Raw genomic sequence first — 25,540 nt, 5'->3', positions numbered from 1 at the left:
ATTGTTTTGCATGAGGATTATAAACTATCGTCTATTTGAAAGACAACTTTATTCAGAAACCCCTATGTGAAGGGTTAAAGCTCTTTCTATAGGCATCCACCAAACAGAGGGAAGTCACATAACACCATCATTATGTGAAAACTGGGAGTGGTCACAATTGTCCCTTTTCCTCTGAGAACTGCTTTTCAGGTACTGTTGTTGAGTACTGGGCCCAATGGGATCTCCAAATGAACTGTTTCTTTTACCTTTCATTTTTACGTGGCTCCTGGAGAATCATAGCTGTGCCCAGAGGTCTTGGGTGATGAAATATTAGAGTTCAAAATTTACCTCATATCGTGTGAGAGTTTTGGTCCCCTGCAACAAAAAGCTTGTTCAGTTGTGTCCTGGGAATAATTTCAAGAGAAGAGCCAGGGTGGACAGGAAGTCCCTTCCCAGGAGCTAAGATCAGCTCAGCAAAAAAAGGAAAAATAGTGTGCCATTAAACATGAAATAGGCAGATGCAAGTTGTGACTTAGAATAATTAGGCTCTGGTTATCAGAAGAGAAAAGGGGTAAGAAGAACATAGTAGAACATTTCTAGGTAAGTTCTGATTTTAATCATTAAAACTACCCCTACATCTTCTTTCAATTAGAGTATTTTCCCCAAATGCCTTCTATCTGTAGCCCTCACTAATTCTATTTAACTGGCATTAATTTTCCAGCTGCAACCTCTATCCCAGATACCTAAAAATACTGCCCTGCTTCTGAAAATTGTGCAAGTTTACAGAGGATGTAAGGGGTGAAGGACTAAATATTCAAGAATAAAATGGTTTTGAAATAATGTAGAAACACTGTCAGATATGAGTTGATTTACAAAACCTGGGTAATAGGGCAGCCCCAATGGCCCAGCAGTTTAGCACTGCCTTCAGCCCAGGGTATGATCCTTGGGACCCGGAATCGAGTCCCACATTGGGCTCCCTGCATGGAGCCTGCTTCTCCCTCTGCCTGTGTCTCTGCCTCTCTCTGTCTCTGTGTCTCTGATGAATAAATAAATAAAAATCTTAAAAAAAAAACAAAACCTGGGTAATAGTGGGTACTAAATAAATGCGAGTTGAATGAGGAGTTGCCTAAAGAAAGGAAATTTAGTTGAAGTGCTATGAAATAGAACACAGATATGAGCAGAGCCACAATGTGCACAAGAACAGAGAAGTGAGGATAAGAGTTTGCCAAGAAAAGAAGAAAGGAATATGGAAATCATTTGATACAAAAGGAACTGTTAGTCATGTCTCCAGAATTCCATGTACTTGACATCAAGATCACACTGAATTTCTCACTATTACTTAAATATACCTAAGTTTTCTAAATATTGGTAATTTTTAAACTCCTGAGATATTTCTAATATGAATCTAGGACTCTGAGCCAGTCATCTATGAAGTATGAAGAGAGGGAGAAAAAGAAAAATGGCCTACATTTTGTTCAGGGGGACTAAAAATAGAAGTCAATTAAAATAGCTGTTGATAAAATAGACATTTATTAAAAATAGAAGTTGATAATAGAAGTATGATTAAAAATAGAAGTTCCAGTGAAAAGGATTATAAGGGAAAGGAAGGAAAATGAGTGGGAAAAAATTAGAGAGAATGACAAAGCATGAGAGATTCCTAACTCTGGGAAATGAAAAAAGGGTAGTGGAAGGGGAGGTTGGGGGGGGGGCGGGTGTCAGATGGTATAACTGGGTGACCGGCACTGAGGAAGGCACTTGATGAGATTAGCACTGGGTGTTATGCTATATGTTGGCAAATCAAACTTCAATTAAAAAAAATAAATAAAATAAAAATAGAAGTTGAAGAAGAATTTTATCTTCACAGATGCACATAAAGGTAGGGAGTGAGTGATATGAAAGCATGTGGGGAGATGAAACAGCAAGAGGAAACACCATAAGGCAAGAACAAACTTAGGATTATTTAGGAAGAGCAAAATGATCAAGTGGGGCAGGGGAGGGAGTGATAGAAGCTTGGAGCTGAAGAGATGAGATGAGGCCAAAGGACACTTTGTGTATCATGAGTGCCATGAGCATTCATGATCGGACTACTTTAGAGTGCCTTGTACATCATGACAAAGACTTTTGATTTTATTCCTCATATAATAGGAAGCTATTGAGGATTGTAATATCATGTTATGTTTTTAAAGATAATAGATATTTCCCATAGATAATACTCTATGGGCAATAAACAATATGTAGTTTGTGAAGGAGAAGCAGAAGGATCAGTGAGGAGATTATTTTAGTGATCCAAGTGAAAACAAAATGTGTATTGGCTAGAATGGTGGTGGTATAAATGAGAATAGTCAGAAGTCTCACTAGAAAAAGGAAAGTCAATTGACAAAACGGGTAGAATAATTGCAGGAATAAATTGTATTCAGTTAGGATTAGATAACTATATGAAAAGCAAAGGAAATCTTTAACCAATAATCATATAAAAACAAGAGTAATAATAATGAACTCAAATTTTAGGAATGGAACCAGAATAAGGCAGGCCTATAGTTTTTTAAATCATGCATATAATATTTAGTATAAGCAGGTTTTTTTAAGATTTTACTTATTTATTTATTTAGTGAATGGGAGGAGGGGATAGGGAGAGAGAGAGAGAGAGAGAGAGAGAGAGAGAGAGAGAGAGGATTTCAAATAGACTCCATACTGAGCATAGAACGCCACTCAGGGCTCAGTCTCACCACCCCTGAGATCACGACCTGATCCTAAATTAGGAGTTGGATGCTTAACTTACTAAGCCACCCAGGCACTACAAGTATAAGCATATTTAATTATGTCCCTACTACATTTAGGCAAACCTGGGATCCTGGTGTGTGATAAAGACTTAAGTGGAGAATGCATTTTAATAATCCTTCAGATAACCTGAGACATATATTTCTAGAATCATTATACTCTAAAGGAGTACCTCAAATATCCATAAATTCCCCCTGAATTGTGTAATAAAAGTGGTATCCTGCAATAGCATTAATCAGTAACATCACACAATTCTCAGGTATGTTCCCTACAGTGAGCTTCTAAGAAGCCCCTAGCATTATGACTAGAGAAATGTCTTTATTTTCATCTTAAGCTCTTTTCCTTGTGTTGTACAGGATCTACAGACCCTCTTCAACAAACCCCATCTGGGATGCTGCTCTCTTGTATCAGAACTAGCTGTTGTCAGTATCTTCACAGGCAGGAGCGCAAAGTCCCTTTAAAGTGCACCCTGAATGGAATGTCTGGGTGGCCCAATCTGTTAACTGTCAGTCTTGGTTTTGGTTCAGGCCATAATCTCAGGGTTATGAGTTCTAGTCCTGTGTCAGGTTCTGTACAGGTTCTGGACCCTGCTTAAATTGCTCTCTCTCTCCCTCCCCTCTGCTCCTCTCCTTCAGTAAAAAAAAAAAAAAAAAAAAAAAAAAAAAAAAAAAATTGCACCCTGTATGACTACTTTCCAAGGAGATTTATTCCATATTTTACAAAATGCTAGTGACAGTGTTAACCTCATTTGGACAAAAATTCTTCTATTTGTGTTATTGATCCTGATTTCCTTCCTGCCCCCATATACACTCTATTAAAAAGATTAGCTTCCTTTTAGGTGCCTAAGTTTAATACAAATTTCCACCACAATGCAAACATATGCACACATATTTCATATAGGAATCACCTAATCATCTCCATGACTTCAACAGCTCAAGGGACTTTCTAAATATCATTTTATATAATGTTAAGTTCCCTAAAATATAAGACTATGAGTAGAGGCTATAGGCACAAATTGGATATACATAGCCTAAAAAATAGATGAAATGGACAACATGTGAGAAATGAAAAAATAGATAAAATAAAGGCAGGTATTTGTGCAAGATGTTCTTTCTTTATTGCTTACAGGTCTTTGGAAGGAAAGATAAATTCTGCTAATTCATGATAGGAACTGAAGAATGAAAAAGACAGTGAGCTCTAATTTGAAGTAAATGCCTCATGATTAAAGGCAATTCAATCTATTAATGAATGAGGGTCAGTTGTAAATGAAAGACAAATGCACAATTCATGCAAAAATCTCAAAGGACTGTTCATCTAGTACATAAATACTTGAGAGTTAGTCAGAAGCAGCCATCTGATGGTGTCCTTATTTGGATAATATGTCCTTAATATATTATCTGAAAAGCAGAGGACCCCAGAAGGAGAAACATTTTCATGACCAGAGAGTAGATCTCTGAAAGAGGGACAGCATGTAAAAGCAAAGAAACTCAAAGGAAATTTGCCCCAACAGCTCAGCCCTCCTGCAACAAGGGGTAAGTAAGTCTATTTCTTATTTAATTGAGAAGCTTCCCAAGAAGAAGATCATGGATCTTGTATCAGATTCTTTCATCCTTTAATCAAAGATAAAAATATTTTCTTCTATTCTAAAGAAGAAATTTTTTAGAATTTTTTCTTCTAAAATTGTTTGAAGTATAGAACTGCTGAACTGGGACAGGTAAGAGTAAAAGTCCACTACAAAATCCTCTATACAGAAAAGAATCCCAAAGCTCGGCTCACAAAATGTGAAAACAATATAGGTGCTTACAGATAGACTTGAACCCAGATTGCAGACTCTATGACCCCAGAAGTGTTTTATTTTTTTATCTCTCTCTAAGCCTCATCTCAGCAGGTTATTACAAGCCAAACTGGTATGAACAAACCACCACACATGTCTCATTGACAGGTGTCTAAACTTACTTTAACAGCCTCCAACAGTTTCTACTATGCTAATCTTCAACCATTCCAGCTTCCTGACCTTCACATTGATGGGCATACCAGGCTTAGAGTCACAGCACTTGTGGTTATCTCTTCCTTTCTCCTCTATGTTTTTGGCTATTCTCATTGGCAATGGTGCTATTCTCTTTCTGGAGGCCATAGAGTCCACATTGCACAGTCCAATGTATCTGCTCCTGGCCTTGCTGATGGTGGCTGACCTCATATCTACTCTGGCTCTGTTGCCCAAGCTCCTCTGCCTCTTCTTGTTCAATGATCGGGACATAGCTGCCAATGCCTGCTTCACCCAGATGTTTTTCATCCATGGAACATCTGTGGTACGATCAGCCCTACTTGTGGCAATGGCCTTTGACCGCTTCGTGGCTGTGTGTGAGCCTTTACGCTACAACACAATTCTGAGTCATTCCTTAGTTGGACGCCTGGGACTGCTGGCTTTAGCCAAGGGTGTGATTCTTATCCTACCCATGCCTCTTCTACTTCAAAGATTGACATTCTGCCAAATGGTCATTCCTCATACCTACTGTGACCACATGGCTGTGGTGAAAATGGCCTGTGGCCATACAAGACCTAACCGTATCTATGGGCTCTTTGTGATTCTTCTTGTGGTGGGACTTGATTTGCTGCTAATTGGTTTCTCTTATGGCCTCATCTTGCAATCTGTGGTACGCCTCAACTCTCGAGATGCAACTTGCAAAGCCCTCAACACCTGTTCAGCCCACTTCTTTGTCATTCTTGTCACTTATGTGCCTGCACTCTTTTCATCTCTCACTCACCGCATAGGTCACAACATCCCACCTCATGCTCATGTTCTCCTTGCCAATCTTTATCTTCTTCTACCCTCAGTACTCAACCCCATCATCTATGGCATAAAAATGAAGGAAATACGGCACAAGGTGGCCAAATGCCTTTGCAGAGGATCTGCATAGGCTGTGAGCATAGACAATGTACCCATGAGTAAACAAAGAGTGAGGACAACTGACAGGGCCTTTGTCCAATTGTCCGAGACCCAGTTGTATCTCTAAATGAGCTGTGAAACAAATAGATTCTGGAGAAGTATTTTGTGTGTGGTGGTTTCTTATGTTTTGGCTTGTTCTGTTTTGGCTTGAATGAAGAACCAATATGTTTGTGCTTTCATTAAGCTATGAACTAAAAAAGAAGAGCCCAAGATGATTCTTTCTATGTCTGTTTAACAAGAGCCCTCTTGTGGCACAGGTCTTCTGATGACTTTTACATTTGTGTTCATGTTCATAAGCTATACACAAGATTTTTCTGTAAATTGTCCAAGACTGTCTTTCTGTGTCTGATGGAAAGTTTATATTGATTTGGTTTTCTATTTTCTATTTTTTAAATTCTGTATTGGTTTCTAAAAAATGTCTTAATACTGAAAGGAACCTACATACTCATTATCTTTGGATATCATCTTAACATGTAGTAACTCTTTAGAAAATTGATCTTTTCACCAGGAATTGTTTTTAATGCAATGGCAATGCAAAATGTGCACAATACCAATTGGATGATTGCAATGATGTGGATGCTTACAACAAAAATGAAGGAGCTTGAAGAAGACATATATACCCAGAACAGGGGGACTGTTGAAATACATATCACAGAAGGTTACATTGCAACGGGAAAACATGTGTCCAGATGACTAATTCAAAAGACTTCTGAGACCAGGAACTTTACCTTTAAGAAAAGCATATGTTAGCAGGAAGCTATCTGTTCCTCAAATGATATTCCATCCAGATCTTAATACCTCTGTCCTAGTTTTCAAAATTCCATGTTTTTCTACCAGGACCCTGATCTACACATAACAGGCCTGCTTTAGATGAAAGGTCCAACATCCCTGGAGTCCAACTATTCTCATAATTAAGTCTCTAGCCCGCCATTCAATTATGTCTGCCTTTCAATGATAAGTGATGAAGGTCACTTTATATACTACTGATTCAGGTTCTGTGGTTCTCTCTAACAAGCTACTAAATGCTTGTTAATGACTCTGTTTGTCACCCTTCTATAGTACAACAAGACAAGTTACCAGTAACCAGTAAAATCCTGTGTTTGTAGGCACTTCTTTCATATTTTTCAAATGTCTGCATACTTCTACTTCATACAAAATTTCCCACCATTGATAAAATCTTTAGCAATTGAGCCACTTCCTCTTTCCAGGCACCACCTTGTCCCACTTACCAATAAGGAGAGCATCCTCTGCCTACCAGGTTGAAAGTGAGCTGGTCCCAATTCCCTGTCTTACCACATTTACTACTCTCATTATAAGTTGTATTAGCCTAGGTCTTCTACAAAGCGGATTCCAAGATGGAATTTAACATGTAAGGATTTTATTAAAAGAAATATCTGTGTGACAGAAAATAAGGAAGAGAATAAGTGTAGATTGGGGAGCAATCAGTCCATGATATAAGTCTAACCTCAATGTAATAAGGAAGAAAAGACTGGGTAGAAGTATCTTAGATTGACATGCGAGGCAAGTCAGTTGACCAAGGAGCCTACCAAGTTGTCATACATCCTCTAGGAATGGTCTTGCTCAGCATCCCTGCCACAGTTCTGTCATTAGTAGAGATAAGCCAATGGGAGGCATAACTTTGTTGCAAATGCAATAATAGATTTAAAATTGTTAGAGTTACATCCTTCATTTGATTAGGCTGCCTTTGTTGTAAAACTGGGAGGCACATTCAAATGACTGTTATAGGAAACTGAATAGAATTTGGAGGACAAGAGAAAAAATTCTGAGTAACAATTCTCCATAGTCACATCCTCAATCTGTGACTCCAGGGTTTCCCCTAAGGCAGGAGTCAACAAACTCTTTCTGTAAAATTTCAGATAATAATCATTTTTGTCTTCGTGAGTAAAATGGTCTCTGTCAGAACTAATCAACACTACCACTGTGGTGCAAAAGCAGTCATAGATAATATGTAAACAAATAGATCTGACTGTGTTATAATAAAACTGTATTTACAAAAACAGGTAACAAGTCAAATTTAGCCCATGGGTCATTGTTTCCCAAGCCCTGTTCTAAGACCCACACTGTTTATAAAAGTGAATATTGGAATCAATCCAACTGCCTACCAACAAAGGATTCCACAGTATGAGGGTTTAAAAAAGGGATAAATCTCTGTGTAATATCATGGGTTGACATCATTATAGGCTAAATAATAAATTGCAAAATAATACATATAAAAATTCTATTTTTAGTAATAATATTTGTAGAATTTTATTTACATAAGGATTGATTTCAACAGATGCATGTTTTACTTAATTCAATAGTGTCCCCCCAAATTCCTGTTACCCAGAACATCAGAATATAACCTTATTGGGAAATAGGCTCTTTTCAGATGTAATCAAATTAAGATAAGGTCATACGGATTAGAGTAGGACCTAATCTAGTGACTGAGGCCTTCATAAGAAGAAGGAAATATGGACACAGACAAACACAAAGGAAGATGAGGTGAAGAAATAGAAGGGAGAAAGCCACATGATGACATAGGTAGAGGTTGTGATGCGTCTTCAAGCCAAGGAACACCAGGAATTGCCAGCACTCATCAGAAGCTAGGAAAGAGGCAAGGAAAGACTCTCCTCTTCAGTCTTCAGAGGGAATGTAGCCCTAATGACAGCTTGACATTGGACCTGTAGTCTCCAAAAGTGTGAGAGAGAGAAAATTGTTTTAAGAGATCGACTTCTTTTTGTTGTTTTTATTTAAATTCCAGCTAATTAACATACAGTGTAATAATAGTTTTGGGTATATGATATAGTGACTTCAACATTTCCATACAACACTATTTTATTTAATAGTGCTCATCACAACAAGTGCACTCTTTAATTCTCATTATCTATTTCACCCATCCCACTCCCCACCTCCCTTCTGGTAACCATCAGTTTGTTCTCTATAGTTAAGAGTCTGTTTCTTGGTTTGGCTCTCTGTCCCATTTTTTCCCCTTTGCTCATTTGTTTTGTTTCTTAAATTCCAAATATGAGTGAAATTATATTTGTCTTTTTCTGACTTATTTTGCTTAATATTATAAGCCCTAGCTCCATCCACATTATTTCAAATAGCAAGATTTCATTTTTATGGCTAATCAATATTCCTCTTTCTTTCTTTTCTTTCTTTCTTTCTTTCTTTCTTTCTTTCTTTCTTTCTTTCTTTCTTTCTTCTTTCTTCTTTTCTTTCTTCTTTCATCACCTCTCCATCCACCTATCTATCTAATACATCTCCTTTATCCATTCATCATTCGATGGACACTTGGGCTGTTTCCATACTTTGACTATTGTAGATAATGCTGCAATAAACACCAGGGGCCATGTATCCCTTTGAATTAGTGTTTTATTTTTGAAGTAAATATCTAGTAATGCAATGGCTGGATCATAGGGTAGTTCTATTTTTAACATTTTGAGAAATCCTCCTGACATTTTCCAGTGACTACACCAGTTTCCAAAGAAGACATTCATATGGCCACAGGCACATGAAAAGATGCTCAACTGATAATCAGGAAAATACAAATCAAAACTATAATGAGATACCACCTCACAGCTGTCAGAATAGCTAAACTCAACCACACAAGAAACAACAGGTGATGGCTAGGATGCAGAGAAAGGGGAACCCTCTTGCCCTATTGGTGCAAACTGGTGCAGTGACTTAGTTTGTTTTTAGCCCTAAGAAACAAGTGTACATATGAACTATTACCAGTCATTAGCTAACTGGAATGTTTATATCTTTATATTTTAATGTTTATATTTAATGTAGTATATTTTGGTGATCAGGCAAAAAAGAGTTACAATAAGAAAGAAAAAATGCATATACCCTTTCCTCTAATACATTTTTACTTTAATAATATTTGTCATATGCAGGGGGGAAAATGGTCAGTATAACAAGGTGCTCTCATAAGACCTTTTTAAAAAACAAAGCCTGGAGACAAACATCTGTCCATCAGTAGGTGACTGTGGAAATAAATGTTGATTTCATATGAAGGAATGCTCAGGAGTCATAAAGAATCAAATAGATCTATTTCTGCTGATAGGACACAGTTGCTAAGTAACATTAAATAAACACATTTAAAAGTTTATAATGTGCTCTCATGTATGTAAATTATAAACATTAATTCAATTTTGCCCACAGTTTAATTTTTACAATAAATCTTTTTCTATAGCAATCATGTAGACACTTATGTTTAGATGCATTTTCTCAAGGTGCCTGCGTGGCTCAGCCAGTTAAGTGTCTGCCTTAGGCTCAAGTCATGATCCCAGGGTCCTGCTCAACAGGAAGTCTGCTTCTCCATCTCTCGCTGCCCTTACCCCTCCACTCATGCCCACACTGTCTTTCTATCTTAAATAAATTAAAAAAACAAATAAATAAATAAATAAACATTCTTTTTTTAAAAAAGATGCACTTTTAGGGCACCTGGGTGGCTTAGTGGTTGAGCGTCTGCCTTTGGCTCAGGTTGTGAACCCAGGATCCTGTGATTGAGTCCCGCATTGGGCTCCCTACAGGGAGCCTGCTTCTCTCTCTGCCTGTGCCTCTGCCTCTCCCTCTCTCCGTGACTCTCATGAATAAGTAAATAAAATATTTTAAGAAGATTGTGTTTTCTTCACTTAGAAACTAACTAAAAACTAGAATATTCTACCATCAGATTTATAGTGATCCTCAACAACAGTGTATATTCAGATATCAAAGACCCAATCATACTTTTTAGGATTCTGAGTTATCCAGAAAACAAAAACTAACTATATTAGAATGGGCAAAAGTGTCCTAATGTTATTATGTTATTAATGTGTTACTAAAAATAGTAAGTTTTAGAACATCTAAATATAGAATAATTGATTTTGCCCTTAATATTGCTTTTAAGCAAATGCAGAACATTCAAATAAAATGAGATGTAAGAGGATTTGATGCAAATTGAAATTATTAATTTTTCAACTGTTAACCATTGCTTAAACTTTCTCATCAAAATGTAGGCATGTTAGCTTGGTAATCCAAAGTGGAACTTCCTGGGACACCTGAGTGGCTCAGTGGTTGAGCATCTGCCTTTGGCTCAGGGCGTGGTCTTGGAGTCCCGGGATTGAGTCCCACATTGGGGCAATCTCCCTCTGCCTGTGTCTCTGCCTCTCTCTCTGTCTGCCTTTCATGAATAAATAAAGTCTTAAAAATATATATATATAAAAAAAGTGGAACTTCCCTGAAATCAGGCCACCACTGAGACAGCTCTGCTGCATTTGACTGGTAACAATAGCCCCACAGTTCATAGCAAAATTTACTAAAATGTAATGGAATTTCCTTCTGTAGCAGTCAGTAGTTTTTTGCATGATCTGTTTGACTATATTTTCATTCTTCTGTATACTATTTGAGTTAATATTTAAATATTCAATTTCTGTCCTTTGTCCTGTATGCATTTGACAAAGTATCAAATCTATACTTTCTTCCATTGAACTATAATACAAAAATGCTGAGAACTTCCTAATAATCCCCTAAATGATAACAGGATTTTTTTTTTGCATTGAACTTTATATCTTAAATAAAAACTGTAAAGCAGTGTCGGTCAAAGCTGAAGTACTGACCACCGTAAAAAGAGATCCTCGGTTGGTGGCACATCTTCAAAATATGAATCTCTTGGATTTATATATGTATGTTTATATACATATATTAACATATACATATACAGACAGAATTCAGTATTCACCTGTTTGATACAGTTACTGGCTTATAGGACTCCAAGATCAGAGAACATATTTGAAAAATAATCAGGCAAAATGCAATGAGACACCCAGTAGATTATTGCTTTGGTTTGCTAATGTGAACTCAATACATCCAAGAAGTTGTAAAGATGCTAGCATCTTCTCAGGTGTATTGGCCTATTAAAACAGCCACGTGCTGGAAGTTTTAATAACAGAACTTCAAAGCAGTGGTCCTTTAAGAGGAGGCCAAAACTACTCACCTCAATACCCCAATACCCATTTTAAACTCATAGTAAGTATGTTTGGAAAAAGCATATTCAGCCTCATAATATGGAATTTTGTGTCACACAAGCAGAAATGAACTATTTAAAAATGCAAACTAAAACAGCTCACAAAGGTATGTTTGACATTCAGATAAGAATAAAGAATATCACCACGAGTCCCACAAATGCCTGTGCTCACGCACACACATGGAAAACTTTCAGGAGAGGCTGGTAGTGGTGCTTTCACTTCTGTCAAAATGGAGCATGAGCTCAACATGGCTCAAGTTCACAAACAAAGGAAAATGCAGAAAACATTACAGGAAAAGGAGCCCTGCAGCAAAAGAAGAAATACAGTCTCTCAGAATTACAAGACAGTGAGGCAGGGACATGATGATCAAAGGAGGGCCACTGGCAGCTTCATTTGTCTCTATTTCTCACTTCTCCTCAGTCTGTTTTGCTACATTTGTGTTGAACAGACACTGCACATGGATAGGAAAGTGTGATTTACCAAAGAAACAAAGTAGAAACAATTGTATTGAATGAATAATAATAATTTTTAAAATGCCCCCTTAGCTCATGTCAAGGGGCAGGAAAGCTGACTCATGATTAGCAACAACAGAAAAAGGAAATAAAAAAAACAAAAACAAAAAAACAATAGCACACACACACACACAATAACAAAACAAAACAAAACAAAAAACCTCTCGCAAGTAAAATATCAAAGCTAAAGGAGCCTCTAGGAGTATGGATGGGAGAATCATAATAGTGGGAAAGGAAACTATATCCAGATTCTTGTATTTATGTATTTATATTTTAATGTATAAGGTAATTATGAGTAGACATACCGAGTTTAAAGAGTTTACTTCAGAGACTGTCATTATTTAGAAGTGGAAAGACGATTTTGCATTCCATGTGTACCCTACTACACCCAATTGCCTTTCTGAATACGTTTTATTTAAATAGCAACTATGGAAATTGGAATAGCAAAGATAAATACCATTCTTATTTAATTCTGTGTGAAAAACAAAACGGAGAGAAAAATAAGGATTGAGGAGAATCATGCACATGTATGGAATAGGCTCTTTCTGGAGCCCTTTAAAATATCTTTAAGGAATATTTTTAGAGAATACCAGCTAAGGTTACCTCAGTTGATTATAACTGTCGAAATTGACTTAATCATAATAAAGATAGATAATTTTGTGGTAACAGCTTAAAGCTAAAATAACAATTCTGTTGGATGGGTTCAAGGAGGGAGCTCCTATTAATCTCAAAGCAAGTGCACAGGCCTCAGGATGAGGCCTCAGTCTTGTGGACTGTTTCAGCAGGTAAACCACATGCCACTGCCTAATGCCCTTGGTCACACTTGCTATTCAGCCACTGGTGTTGTGACCACCTCCAGGCAGGTGTGATTAGATAGTAGACATCAGGTGATACCTAGTACCTGGAGATACTAGCCATGCGGCCTCCCTAACTCCATGGGATGGGACACCAGCCCCCAGCTCTCCTGTCATGCATACAACCATGAATTACAAAGGTTGAGGATATGACCCCACAAGAGCCATGAGTCCCACAGAGGCATTTGGGTAAAATCCTCTCATCTCTTGAAGAGAACAATTCTGAAGTGCATTTCCTAAAGTGCTTCAGCTGTTTTTGACAGAGTTGGACACCAGTCTCCCCTAGTCCTGTGCAACTCGATAAAAAAAAAAAAAAAAAATCCCTGTATTGGCTTTTCTTTTTTCCAGTTTCACTCCCCTCTATTTGCACACCCACCCTTTGTGTCGCTTTTCTAAAAAACTGCCCATATGCAAGCTATGTCTTAGGCCCTGCTTTCTGGGGCACCCAGCTTACACTCCTCAGTGGTGAAATTTCTAGTTCTTCTGTGCCAGGAACTCAGACTCCAGTGACAGGAGTTGCCTCATTCACAGGTTATTAAGAGTGATTTATTTTAATAAAACTTTATATATTCATTCATAGAAATATTTATAATTTTTTTCTAGGTTGTTAAGACACATCAAGACTCAGCTTCTCCAAATATAATGGAGAAAAGGAAAATGAAGTAACTGGCCTTTATTCATACTAGAATACCTGACAGAAAGCAGAAAGTGATTTATATGTGACTAAAATATCAAACATATGAATATCCTTCTAGTTTTTTACCCTAGGTAACATTCTATAAGGGTGACAGACAACTAGTCAGTTCACGTGTTTGTCCTCGGTCACATTTACAGCAAGGCAACCAGAGAGAAGTGAAGCTCATTCTGCAGTAAGAAGAATCAATCACAGATTAGTAACACTTATGAGGAAGGAAAAAAACAAAACAAAACAAAACAAAACAAAAAAAACCAGGGAGAGTGGTAGACAGTCAGGCGTCCTCCTGGGGCTTCTCTGATTTACTTGCTCCCTGCATTTTGCCAGTGTCAGCTGCTACTGCCAGCATTACCACACATTCTTCCTAGTGTATCGTGTTCAGGCATTAGTAAGTTTTTAGTTCATAGTTCCAGGAAAACAAAAACTGGCTTCTCATGTTTATAGACTAGCTCACAAAAGAAAGGAACAAAATATTTACAGCAGGTAGACTCCCTTCTGCCCCAAATCCCTTCAAACCAGATGAAAAGAAAATCACTCTCAGTTCTGAGCAAAAACAGCCTTCTGCTGCCACAGCTCCTCACCCCAATGAGTGACCCCAGCCTGTTCACTCTCTGTTAAATATTTGACAATTAAATTATTAATCATAAAGCACTCTGCTCAGGATTTTGTTTTGGTTTGAATGTTGTCTATATTGAGGGAGGATTCAACGTATGACCTGAGGACTCCTTACTGACATGCAAAAACCTATTCCTCATCCACACTGCTCCTGTTTCTTCCATTCATAGAAAGGTCACTGCCTAGTGAATCCTCATTGTTTCTCGTGAACATTGTCCCCTTAGTTCAAGTTCTGAAATGTCCTAGCGCTCTCCCTCCTTGGTATTCAACTGTTCAGGGTTCTGCAAACATTTCTTGCTATTTCTTACAGTGGGCACAACACTCTGAAGAAATTTCACGTATTTCCCTCCAGTGGAAGAACTGTAGGAGTCTCCTCTAAATGGTGGCCATGTGGCGTTAAGGAGAGGCATCTTTTTCACTGAAGTCTGCCTCATATGTTAGTTCTACAATATGATGGAAACACTAGGATCTTTCTGCTTTCAAACATCACGCAACTTCTAGTACTTGCCACAACATCCACATCAATTCTCTAGGGCTGGAAACAAATGTCCTGTGAATGGAATAAATTCCAACATTTGGGCACAGGATCTGAGCTCCACAGGTGCCCTGACACATGTTCAGGACATCTTCGTGGGCACCCACAGAAATTGCTTTGCAGAGCTCTGTAATCACAGAGTTCCAGATAAAACAGACTTTTGGAACAAAAACCATTAACAGGACATTATCAGAAATTCTCTTTGTTAAGAGAATCTTACCAAACAGTGAATCAGTTGAGAGGAGAAGGAGAGAGGACTCTGGGAGGTTTTTCTAGTACAAAATTAAGTCAAATGCTTAGAAACCTTTAAGCTCAGGAACTTTTCCTTTTCCCTTTTCCTCTGAACTGTTTCTGAGTGTTACAGATTATGCTCCTGTGCATATTCTTTGGTTCTTAATGGATTCAACAAAGTCTTCTATCCTAAGTAAACGTCAGCCAGCAGAGGAAATAATGGGGTAACTATAAATACCATCTTGTCCTTTCCTTGTTCCTTCCTGCTATACCCAAACTAAACCTCCCACTTCCCCTGACACACACAAATACAAATTCACACTCACTCCCATCACACTTTGACTCTACTTGGCAAGTTAGCAGGCAAGACATTGTTTTAGGTTACCTGCAAGCAGTAACATTCCATCTTATTTCACATGTGTTCAGCAAGTATTGTATTCAAGTCCTTCTACACACATGATCACATGTGATTTGCCCAACCACCATGCCAACAATGCAGAGACTATATCATCACTTTCGTTTCAGAAGGAATGACAGCCTTCCTTTGGAGTTACTGACAGCTAAGAGGTCCCCTATGATTTAACCTCCACGACATCTGAGGATTCAGGTAGTCAATCTGACGGTATGACACATTTCTGCCACTAACCAATACTCCAGAACTGCCTCTACTTGACATTATTTCCTCATGCCCACCAAAGCCATATAATTAGAAAGGATTCTGACCATGGTTGCTGATTATGTGCTCCTTCATCCAGTACCCATATTTGGTCAGTTTTTCCCGAAACTCCTTGGTTTTCAGCTGCATAAATAATAGGATTGAGCATTGGAGGTATAAGGAAGTAGAGGTTTCCAAGAATGGTGTGCACATGCAGTGGAATTCCCCTGCCAAAGCGGTGAGTGAGGAAAGAGAACAGTGAGGGAGTATAGTAGAGAAGCATGACAACAATGTGTGCAGTGCAGGTGTTGACTGCTTTGTGGTGGGCTTCCTTAGAAGACAGCCGCAGGACAGCCTGGATGATAAGCACATAAGAGGAGGCAATAGCTGAGATGTCTAGTCCGGCAACTAACAAGGCCACTACCAGACCATATATCCGGTTGACTGTGGTGTCCACACACACCATCTTCACCACAGCCATGTGTTCACAGTAGGTGGTGGGGATGACATGATTCGCATGAAAAGGCATCTTCTGGAGGAGGACAGGCATGGGCAGAATGAAAAGGATGGCTCTTACTAAACTCACTAAGCCAATGAGCCCAATGCGACTATTGGAAAGGATGGTGGCATAGCGCAGGGGCTCACAGATGGTTACGTAGCGGTCAAAGGCCATGGTCATCAGAATGGCAGACTGCATGGCCGATATGGAGTGAATGAAGAACATTTGGACCAGACAGCCCACATAGCTGATCTCACTGTGTCTAAACCAGAAGATGCATAGCACTTTGGGAATGGTGGTAGTGGATATGCCCAGGTCTGTGAGGGCCAACATGCAGAGGAGCAGGAACATGGGCTTGTGCAGGGAGCGCTCTGTGCAGATGATGAAGATGATGGTGCAGTTCCCAAGGATGGTGATGAAGTACATGGAACAGAAGGGGATAGAGATCCATCTGTGTTTGTCCTCCATCCCGGGAATGCCTTGGAGAATGAAGAAAGGAGGATGCCCCAGGGAGACATTGCACACAGTCATGGTGACACCCAGGTGTAGCAGCCTAGAAGAATCGTAAAACACTTCATGAGCCTCAAACTTGAAAGAATTCAGAGTTAGAAAGTTAAACAAAAAAGTGGAATGATTAAATATGCAAATATATTCTGAATCAATGTGATATATATTATATAATATGGTTCAGTGTTATATGCCTTATTATATAACATGCTCTAGTATTATAGTAACAATAATGTGGTCTTACCACATCAAATCTCCCAGAGTATTTTCTTTTTGAATATATTTTTTTAAAGATTTTATCCATTTTTCATGAGATACACAGAGAGAGGTTGAGGCACAGGCAGAGAGGTGTGTTCTCCTTGTGGGGAGCCCCATGTGGGACTCGATTCTGGGACTCCAGACCACTCCCTGAGCCGAAGGCAGACACAGTGCCACTCAGCCACCCAGGCGTCCCATATTTTCATCTTGAATATTTTTATAAATGAGGCACTTAATCATCTTTAACATATAAAGCATCATAAATATATAAAATTATATTATGTGTATTTTTGAATGTATATCCCCTTTAAGAATGGAACTTTAAGGATGTGAGACAAAAATGGGCTAGAAATACCAAAACCATGACAGAGGATGAAATCAGCCAACAAGGAGCTTTTCAGAAACAAGATAGCTTAAATGCCTACAACAGAATTGCTCACCAAAAATTAGAGGATACACATTTATAGCTCATTAGGGACTTGAAGAGAACTGTGATGACAATTATCCAATGAGGATGCAGAGGCTGCAGGTGGCAAGCTTCTGGGCACTTTGACCAGGTTGCCAGACTGGGACCGTGAAGCCCACCTCACCCAGAGATACTCACCTGACTGTGAAGCAGCCACAGTGTGAGAAGCTAGGCTCAGACTCCTTCTTTAAACATGTGTGTGTGAGTGTGTCCAGTTTTCTGTGGCTATTGGCTATATATACGTGCACAACCATATGGGTCCTGGAGAATACACTCAGTGCCATTCATGTCCAAACCCTTCCCGCTCAGGCACTCAAGCAGCCCAGGTGGTGCCCATTAAATCATCTAAGGAAAGGCCCTCTGGGTGCCCAGATTTTGCTCTTTTGCCCTTTGCTTTTCCCCAAACACGTACACAAGGCACCACTGCAATTATCTGTAAACTTAAGCCAGGGGTTTCTCTGAGCTGGTAGGAGATGAGGCTAGCTGGCCCTAATAGGTCCTGGCAAATTCCAGTATTCAGTAGACTGTGGCTATCTAAAGAGAGAGAGTGAAGTTAAAGCTGAATCTGGAACTATATTAGGGCCTGAGAGGTTGTATGTCGAAGGCCCTCTTTTCCACATTTGCATAGGTGTGGAAGCCCAGTAGGAACTTACTCCAGAAGTCATCACAGATACTGCCCCAGTTGTTGGATGCTATGATGAAATTTTGTTAGCAGCTCTGATTCTGTCGATCCTTACTGTCTTCTAGGTTTTTCCTCTGTTTCCCAGGCCAATGGCTATTCCCTAGACATTTCCCCCAGCATATTTATGCATGTTCAACAATCACAGTCCCGATATCCCCTCTACTTTTGGGACAAGATGTAGGCATATTTCTTGCTTATGAAGTCAGGGAAAAAATCTGTCCAAAAAAACCTGTGCCGCATCACTTGGGGAATGTACAACATTGAACAAAACATTGACAACAACAGTCAAAGCCACTGCAAGAGTGGGACTCAGAGGACCACATTCTAAATCATGATGTAGTGCAACGTTCTGCCTAACAACAGACCCTGTAAAGAGACCTTGTTCTGAGTCAGGTGTCAACAGGAGGGAGGCCATGGTAAGGGAACGAGTGACAGAATGAAGGGTGTAGCACAATCAATACATCAACAGAAGGAATCACCAACAAGAATAGGCCAGGATCAAGGCACCTGCTCATGGACCCATTACACAGCTTCCCCTGCAGAAAGCTGTGTTATAGTAAAATGCCAAAATCCTGGGCTCAGTCATCTTTCCTCTTTTCCCCAGGGAGATCCTGATGGACAATGATGACAGGAGTAACCAGTAAGACTCATTTTTGATTGGCCCTACTGTCTCAGGCTTATATTCATGATCCTGTGAATTCCCTGTGTACAAGTTCTAAACAGACTTTTCTTGTAGAATATCGTCAAAGCTCTATGAAGTGCCATAGTATTGGCCAGAATCCTGGACCCCTCAGTCACCAATTTTAAGCTTACTCTTTGGAGAATCACACTACTCAGAGAAAATAGCCCTGGTCTAGTTCCTCTCCAAGTACTGTATCCCGATCACCAGCGTCATGTTTGTCACATAGTGGGCAGAAATAAAGTCAAATCAATGAATAAGTGAATGAATAAGAAAATAAATAAGTTCTTTTATATTATTATAAATTATTATATATTTTATTATATTTATTACATTATATATACTTAAATAAATATTTATATTTATTATTTTATATTTAAATATTTTATATTTATGTTTTATCTTTTATATTTCTTTATATTATTAAATTAGGTGTCCTAGTATGTGGGGATTTGTTTTCTTGTGTTAAAGAAAGCCTGAACACAACTATATTTGAAAGCTATCTATTCCCCCATCAATGAATCCATAAATCAGGATGATTGGGAAAAAATTCTAAGATGAATTCTTCTTAGAATCTTGACAGAATGGTTCTAAAATTCACTTGGAAGATGGAATGCTGGGGTAGGTCATTCTGTAGAGTGTCTGACTTTTGATTTTACCTCTGGTCGTATCTGAAGGTCATGAGAAGAAGCTCCACATAGGGCTCTGCACTGGGTGTAGAGCCTCCTCAAGATTCTCTCTTTCTCCCTATCCCTTCTCCCCGCTAGTGCACTTTTTCCCTTAAAAAAAAAAAAATATATATATATATATATATATATATATATACATGAAATTCAAATAGAAAAAAGTTTTGAAGGTGATAATGATGATAGCATAGGGGCACTAGCCTAATAGAATTTAAAATGTATTGTAAAATAGCTGTTTTTTAAACAAGGAAACTGGGGGATTCCTGGGTGACTCAGCGGTTTAGCACCTGCCTTTGGCCCAGGGCACAATCCTGGATTCCCGGAATCGAGTCCCGCGTCGGCTCCTGTCATCGAGCCTGCTTCTCCCTCTGCCTGTGTCTCTGCATCTCTCTCTATGTCTATCATGAATAAATAAATAAAATCTTTTAATAAAATAATAAACAAGGGAACTATGGTATGAGAATAGACTGATTATTTAAGCAGAATAACATCTATATAAATGCCTAAGTATGTGTGCCATATATTATGTGATAAAGACAATATGTCAAAACACTGCAAATAAAATGGATTATAGATAACTAGATTCATAAGATAAAAATATAGAAGTAAAATCTGTGTTTTTTTATCACTCATGATGTTTTCATGTCTATGAATGTCAATATTTTTCCTCTTATTTTAATCATGCTTGGAAACAGAAAAGTTAGAAAGAATAATATAGCATGTATCCTTATATTCACAATATAGATTTTTAAAAAATTGCAAAAAGTATAATATTCTCCTGTGTAACTTATTTTCATTGTATTTCTCTTTCTTATCCTCAAGGATGAATTGTTTCATGTAAATCCCTTAACATTTTATACTTTTTAATATAGTTACGACATAAACGTGAATCCTAATTTAATGAATGCCATGACATATTTTTAAGCTCTTTACAATTGGTGCTATGGAATGCCAGTTGATAATTTTTCACAACTTTATATTTGTGAGATACATTCAGAATGATGCATGCAGGTCTGGTGAAGTGTTCCTTAGTGCTATAAAAGAGATATTTTTCCCTACTCAGTAGCGGTACGATTATATGCACCTATATACTTAAAAGAGTGGATACCATATTTAATTAATGAAAGTATTTGAATGAAGATGTTATGCTTTATTCACTGATGCTTCTTTGCTGAGTATCTAGCTCATTGAAAATTATTGATAGGCATAATGTTATTAATATTCTTATGTCATGCTGTCTCCCTGCATTCTTGACTAGCTACATGATTTAGTTGTTTTATAAAAGTTATAAACACATCTGCCTTAGTCCGTTTTGTTGGCTGTAAAGTATGAGACCTGCTATGGCCAATCAGACTAAGAGCCACAGAGGCGTGTGCTCCCCGAAGTCTCCAAGTGGAACATGCCATGAGAAGGGAAGTAGAAGGTTAGAGACCAGGGCTCACAGTGAGTTAAATCAGGGAAGGTTTCTGAGAGGGACTGGGCCATAGATTGAGATTACGCCAATAGCCAAGCAGGAAAGAGTGAGAGAGGCATCTTTCCTTGGAGCCTTCTTTCCTTGACAGATCCTTGTAGGTTAGGAGACAGTCCTCATTCTTTCCTTATTGAAGTCCTGTCTCTGGGACTCAAAGGACCTCACTTTTAGAAGGGACATAAATATTAAGTTCATCTGTCTTCATCTCAGAAGAATTTTAGAATGTGGACACACCTAAGAGAAGATAAAAAAATTCTACGATAATTAAAAAGAACATTCTTTCTTCTATTCCCTCTTTACCTATCACCATTTTATTAAAGACCAACTAATTTTGTGTGTTTTCTTAATTACAATTTGCATCTCTCATATCCTACACACGTTTGCTGCTTCATACAAATAGTCAATGTAGTTTAAAAATGTATTGGTAATGCTATTATGAGATTGAATTACCAAAAAAAAAAAAGTATTTTCTTTGAATTTGAAGCCACATAAATGATTTTGTGCCAATATGGAATGGATCCTAAGAATTTTATTATGGATTAAAATAAGTAAAAACATTATCATAATGTATTCCCATCTGTGTAAACTGTAATTCTATGTTCCATAGAAGATGGGTGAACGTGCCCTTGTTATCTGCAGGCTGCATTTTTTTCTTAACTTCACTTCTTTTTTCATAACTTCACTTCACTAAATTTTAACCAAAAATTAGACTATCCTACGACCAGATTTACAATGATCTTCAACGGTAGCATCCATCCAGATGTCATGACCAAATCCTAGTTTTAGGATTCTAGACTTTCCAGATCTCAAAGTATGGGTCTGTTAGAGTGGGCTTGAATTTCATAATAATTTTCTATCAGGCATTATATTCATTTAATTTCCAAAGCATTTCCCATAAAAGATATACTGAATAGCTATAAATTGCTAATGTGAGCCAGACATGATTCTAGGTGCTTTACATATGGACAAATCTGTGATGTAGGCACTATCATGATTCCTATCTTCCTAAAGACTCATGGTTGGATTTAACTGTCTACTTTCATTCCTTCTACTTTATTTTTAACTCTGTATAGTCGACATACAGCATTATATGCATTTCAGGTGATTCAACAATTCCATGTATTACTCACTGCTCATAAAAATAAGGATACTCTGAATCCCCTTCACCTATTTCTCCCATCCCCCACCCCTGACCCTTCTTGGGTAACCAGCAGTTTTTTTCCCTATAGTTAAGAGAGTGGTAAGTGAATTCATTAGGTTACAAGATGCAAAATCAATGTGCAGAAATCTGTTACATTTCTCTATACTAATTATGAAGAGTAAGAAGGGAATTGAAGAACACAATCCCATTTGCAGTTGCACCTACTATAATAAAATATCTAGGAATAAACTTAACCACGCACTTGAAAGACCTGGACTCTGAAAACTATAAAACATTGGTGAACGATTGAAGAGGGCACACACACACACACACACACACACAAATATACTTCTATGCTCAGGGACTGGAAGGGAAATATGCTTAGAGTTTCATACAGTTTGCACTCATTAACAAATTGTTAGATAACCTCTGAGAATACCTACATACAAAATTAATTGGTTTTGCCCTGAATATTGGATTTAAACCAATGGCAGACATTCAAATGAAAGAGGATGAAAGGAGACTAATATAAGTTGAAATCATCTTTTTTTTCACCTGTCAATTATTGCTTCAATTTCCTCTCATCTAATTCTAGGCACGTGGCTCAGTAATCCAAAGTGGAACTTCCCTGAGGCCAGACCACCTCTGATATACCTCTGCTACATGTGACTGCTATCAACAGGCCCAAAGTTCACAGCAGAATCTAGTGAAGTGTGATAGAGTTTCCTTCTGTTGCCAGTCGGCAGGGTTTTACATGACTTGTTTGACTATACTTGTTTTCTTTTATCAACTATTTGAATTAATATTAAATACTCATGTTCTACCCTCACTCTTGCACACATGTGATAAGGTGTAAATCTCCAACATCTTCCATTCAACTATAGTATAAAAATAATGAGAACTTCCTAATAATCCCCAATATGGAAACAGGAGTTTTTGTTTGTGTGTTTGTTTGTTTTTTTTGCATTGGACTTCACAAGTTTAAACAATTTAATAAAAACAAAAGTAATGCCTGTCAAAAACTAAAGTAGTGTTCAGTGGAACAAGAGCCCCTCCGTCGGTGGTGCATATTCAAACTATCGATTTCTCATTATGGATACCTATATGGATATATACGTATATATGTGTGTATACACATCTATGTAAATGTCTAAGTTTCTTTCTCTCTCATCTCCATTTACCTATACCGAGAGAAACATTATTGCCACAGAATCTAGTATTCACCTGTTTCATAGGTACTGGCATGTAAGACTCCAAGAACAAAGAACATGATATTTGAAAACAATCAGGCAAAATTCTACAAGAGACACCTGGTAGATTAGTAGCTTTAGCTTGCTAATGGGAACTCAATACATCTAAGAAGTTGTAAAGATGTTAGCATCTTCTCGGGTGTATTGGTGTATTAAGAGAACCACAGGACAGAAATTTTAGGAACTGAACTTCAAAGCAGTGGTCCTTTAAGAGGAGGCCAAAACACTCACCTCAATATCCATTTTAAACTCATAGAGGGGAGGTTTGGAAAAAGTGTTTTCAGCCTCTTAATGGGGAATCTTGTGTCACACCAGCAGAAATGAAGTCTTTAAAAACACAAGCTCACAAAGCTACCTTGGACACTCAGATACGAATAAAGAATATCACACAATTCCCACAAGTGCCTATGCTCCCGCAAACCCTTCGAAGCACTCAGGAGAGGCAGGTAGTGGTGCTTTCACTTCTGTCAAAATGGAGCATGAGCTCAGCATGGATCAAGTTCACAGCCAAAGGAAAATGCAGGAAGCGCTTCAGGAAAAGGAGCCCTGCAGCAAGAGAGGAAACAGTCTTTCTCAGAATTATAGGACACTGGGATCAAAGGAGGGCCACTGCCAGCTCCATTTGCCTCTAGTCTCACTTCTCCTGGGTCTATTTGGCTACGTTTTTGTTGAATGCCATTTCACATGGATAGGAAAATATGATTTAGCAAGAAATAAAATAGAAACAACCAGGACCTAGTGAATTAAGAAAAAATTAAAAGTATGTGCTCCCGTTGTCCATGCCAGGGACAGGAAAACTCATCTATTGGCTACAAGACAGAGAGAAAAGGTAAAATAAAAAAACAACTTGAAGAAAAATATCAAAGCAAGATACACATCTGTATATAGACGGGAGAGTCATATCTGTGAAAATCAGAACCTATCTCATTTTTATGTATATATTCATTACTATTTTAGAAATATAAGGCAATTATAGGTATACATATCGCATGTCCAAAGGGATGATTCCAGAAGTGACATTATATAGAACTGGAGACAATTTTACATCCTGTTGTGTACTAAGACACTCAATTCCCTTTCTGAGTACATGTATTATTTTAACAGGAACAATATAATTTGGCACAGCAAACAGAAGTAACATTCTCATTTAGTCCTGTGTGATACGGTAAATTCAGAAAAATATCATTTACAGAGAACCATTGTACATTTATAGAAGCTCTTTCTGGAGCTCTTTAAAATATTTTTAAGGAATATTTTTAGAGAATACCAGCTAAGATTACCTCAGTTGATTATAACTGTTGAAATTGAATTAATCATAATAAAGATAGATAATTATGTGGTTACAGCTTAAAGGTAAAATAACAATTCTGTTGGATGGGTTCAAGGGGGGAACTCCTATAATCTCAAAACAAGTCCACAGACTTCAGGTGAGGTCTCAGTCATGTGGACTGTTTCAGCAGGTAAACTCCATGCCACTGCCTAATGCCCTTGGTCACACATGCTATTCAGCCACCGGTGCTGGGACCACTTCCAGGCAGGTGTGATCAGATAGTAGACATCAGGTGACACCTCGTACCTGGAGCTCCTAGCCATGCGGCCTCCCTAACTCCATGCCATGGACACCAGCCTCCAGCTCTGCTGTCATGCATACAGCCTCGAATGACTAGGGTTGAGGACATGAGTACACAGGAGCCACAGGTAAAATCCTCTCATCTCTTGAAGACAACAATTCTGAAATGCATTTCCTAAAGTGCTTCAGCTGGTCCTAGCAATGTTGGACACCAGTCTCCTCTAGTCCTGTGCAGCTTGATAAAAAAAAAAAAAAAAAAATCCCTGTATTGGCTTTACTTTTTCCGGCTTTCACTTGACCTGTTGTGCACACCCATCCTGTGCGATCGGTTGTCTCAAGAAACTGCCCATATCCAAGCTGTGTCTTAGGCCGTGCTTTCTGGGGCACCCAGCTTACACTCCCCAGTGGTGAAATTGCTAGTTCTTCTGTGCCAGGAACTCAGACTCCAGTGACAGTTGTTGCCGTACTCACAGGTTATTAGGAGTGATTTATTTTAATAAAACATTATATATTCATTCAT

The 25,540-nt window shown here is 38.2% G+C and overlaps 2 protein-coding genes across 2 annotated transcripts; one reads left to right on the top strand and one right to left on the bottom strand.

Annotated features, from left to right (window-relative positions):
* Positions 1-4,739: 4,739 nt before the first annotated feature.
* Positions 4,740-5,675, top strand: LOC112667368 (olfactory receptor 52P1-like). Its single transcript, XM_025458946.3, has one exon. The coding sequence runs from the start codon at positions 4,740-4,742 to the stop codon at positions 5,673-5,675; it is 936 nt and encodes a 311-aa protein (XP_025314731.2).
* Positions 5,676-15,844: 10,169 nt separating this feature from the next.
* Positions 15,845-16,841, bottom strand: LOC112667372 (olfactory receptor 52D1-like). The gene is given in 2 exon segments (XM_025458950.3): positions 15,845-15,955; positions 15,957-16,841. Coding segments are annotated over 2 exon segments (978 nt in total). The 3' UTR covers positions 15,845-15,862.
* Between the last annotated feature and the right edge of the window lie 8,699 nt (positions 16,842-25,540).

The sequence above is a fragment of the Canis lupus genome, chromosome 21 (assembly GCF_003254725.2).
Source record: "Canis lupus dingo isolate Sandy chromosome 21, ASM325472v2, whole genome shotgun sequence".
Taxonomy (NCBI): domain Eukaryota; kingdom Metazoa; phylum Chordata; class Mammalia; order Carnivora; family Canidae; genus Canis; species Canis lupus.
Note: the sequence above shows the minus strand (reverse complement) of the source record. Positions and strands in the feature narration are given on the sequence as shown.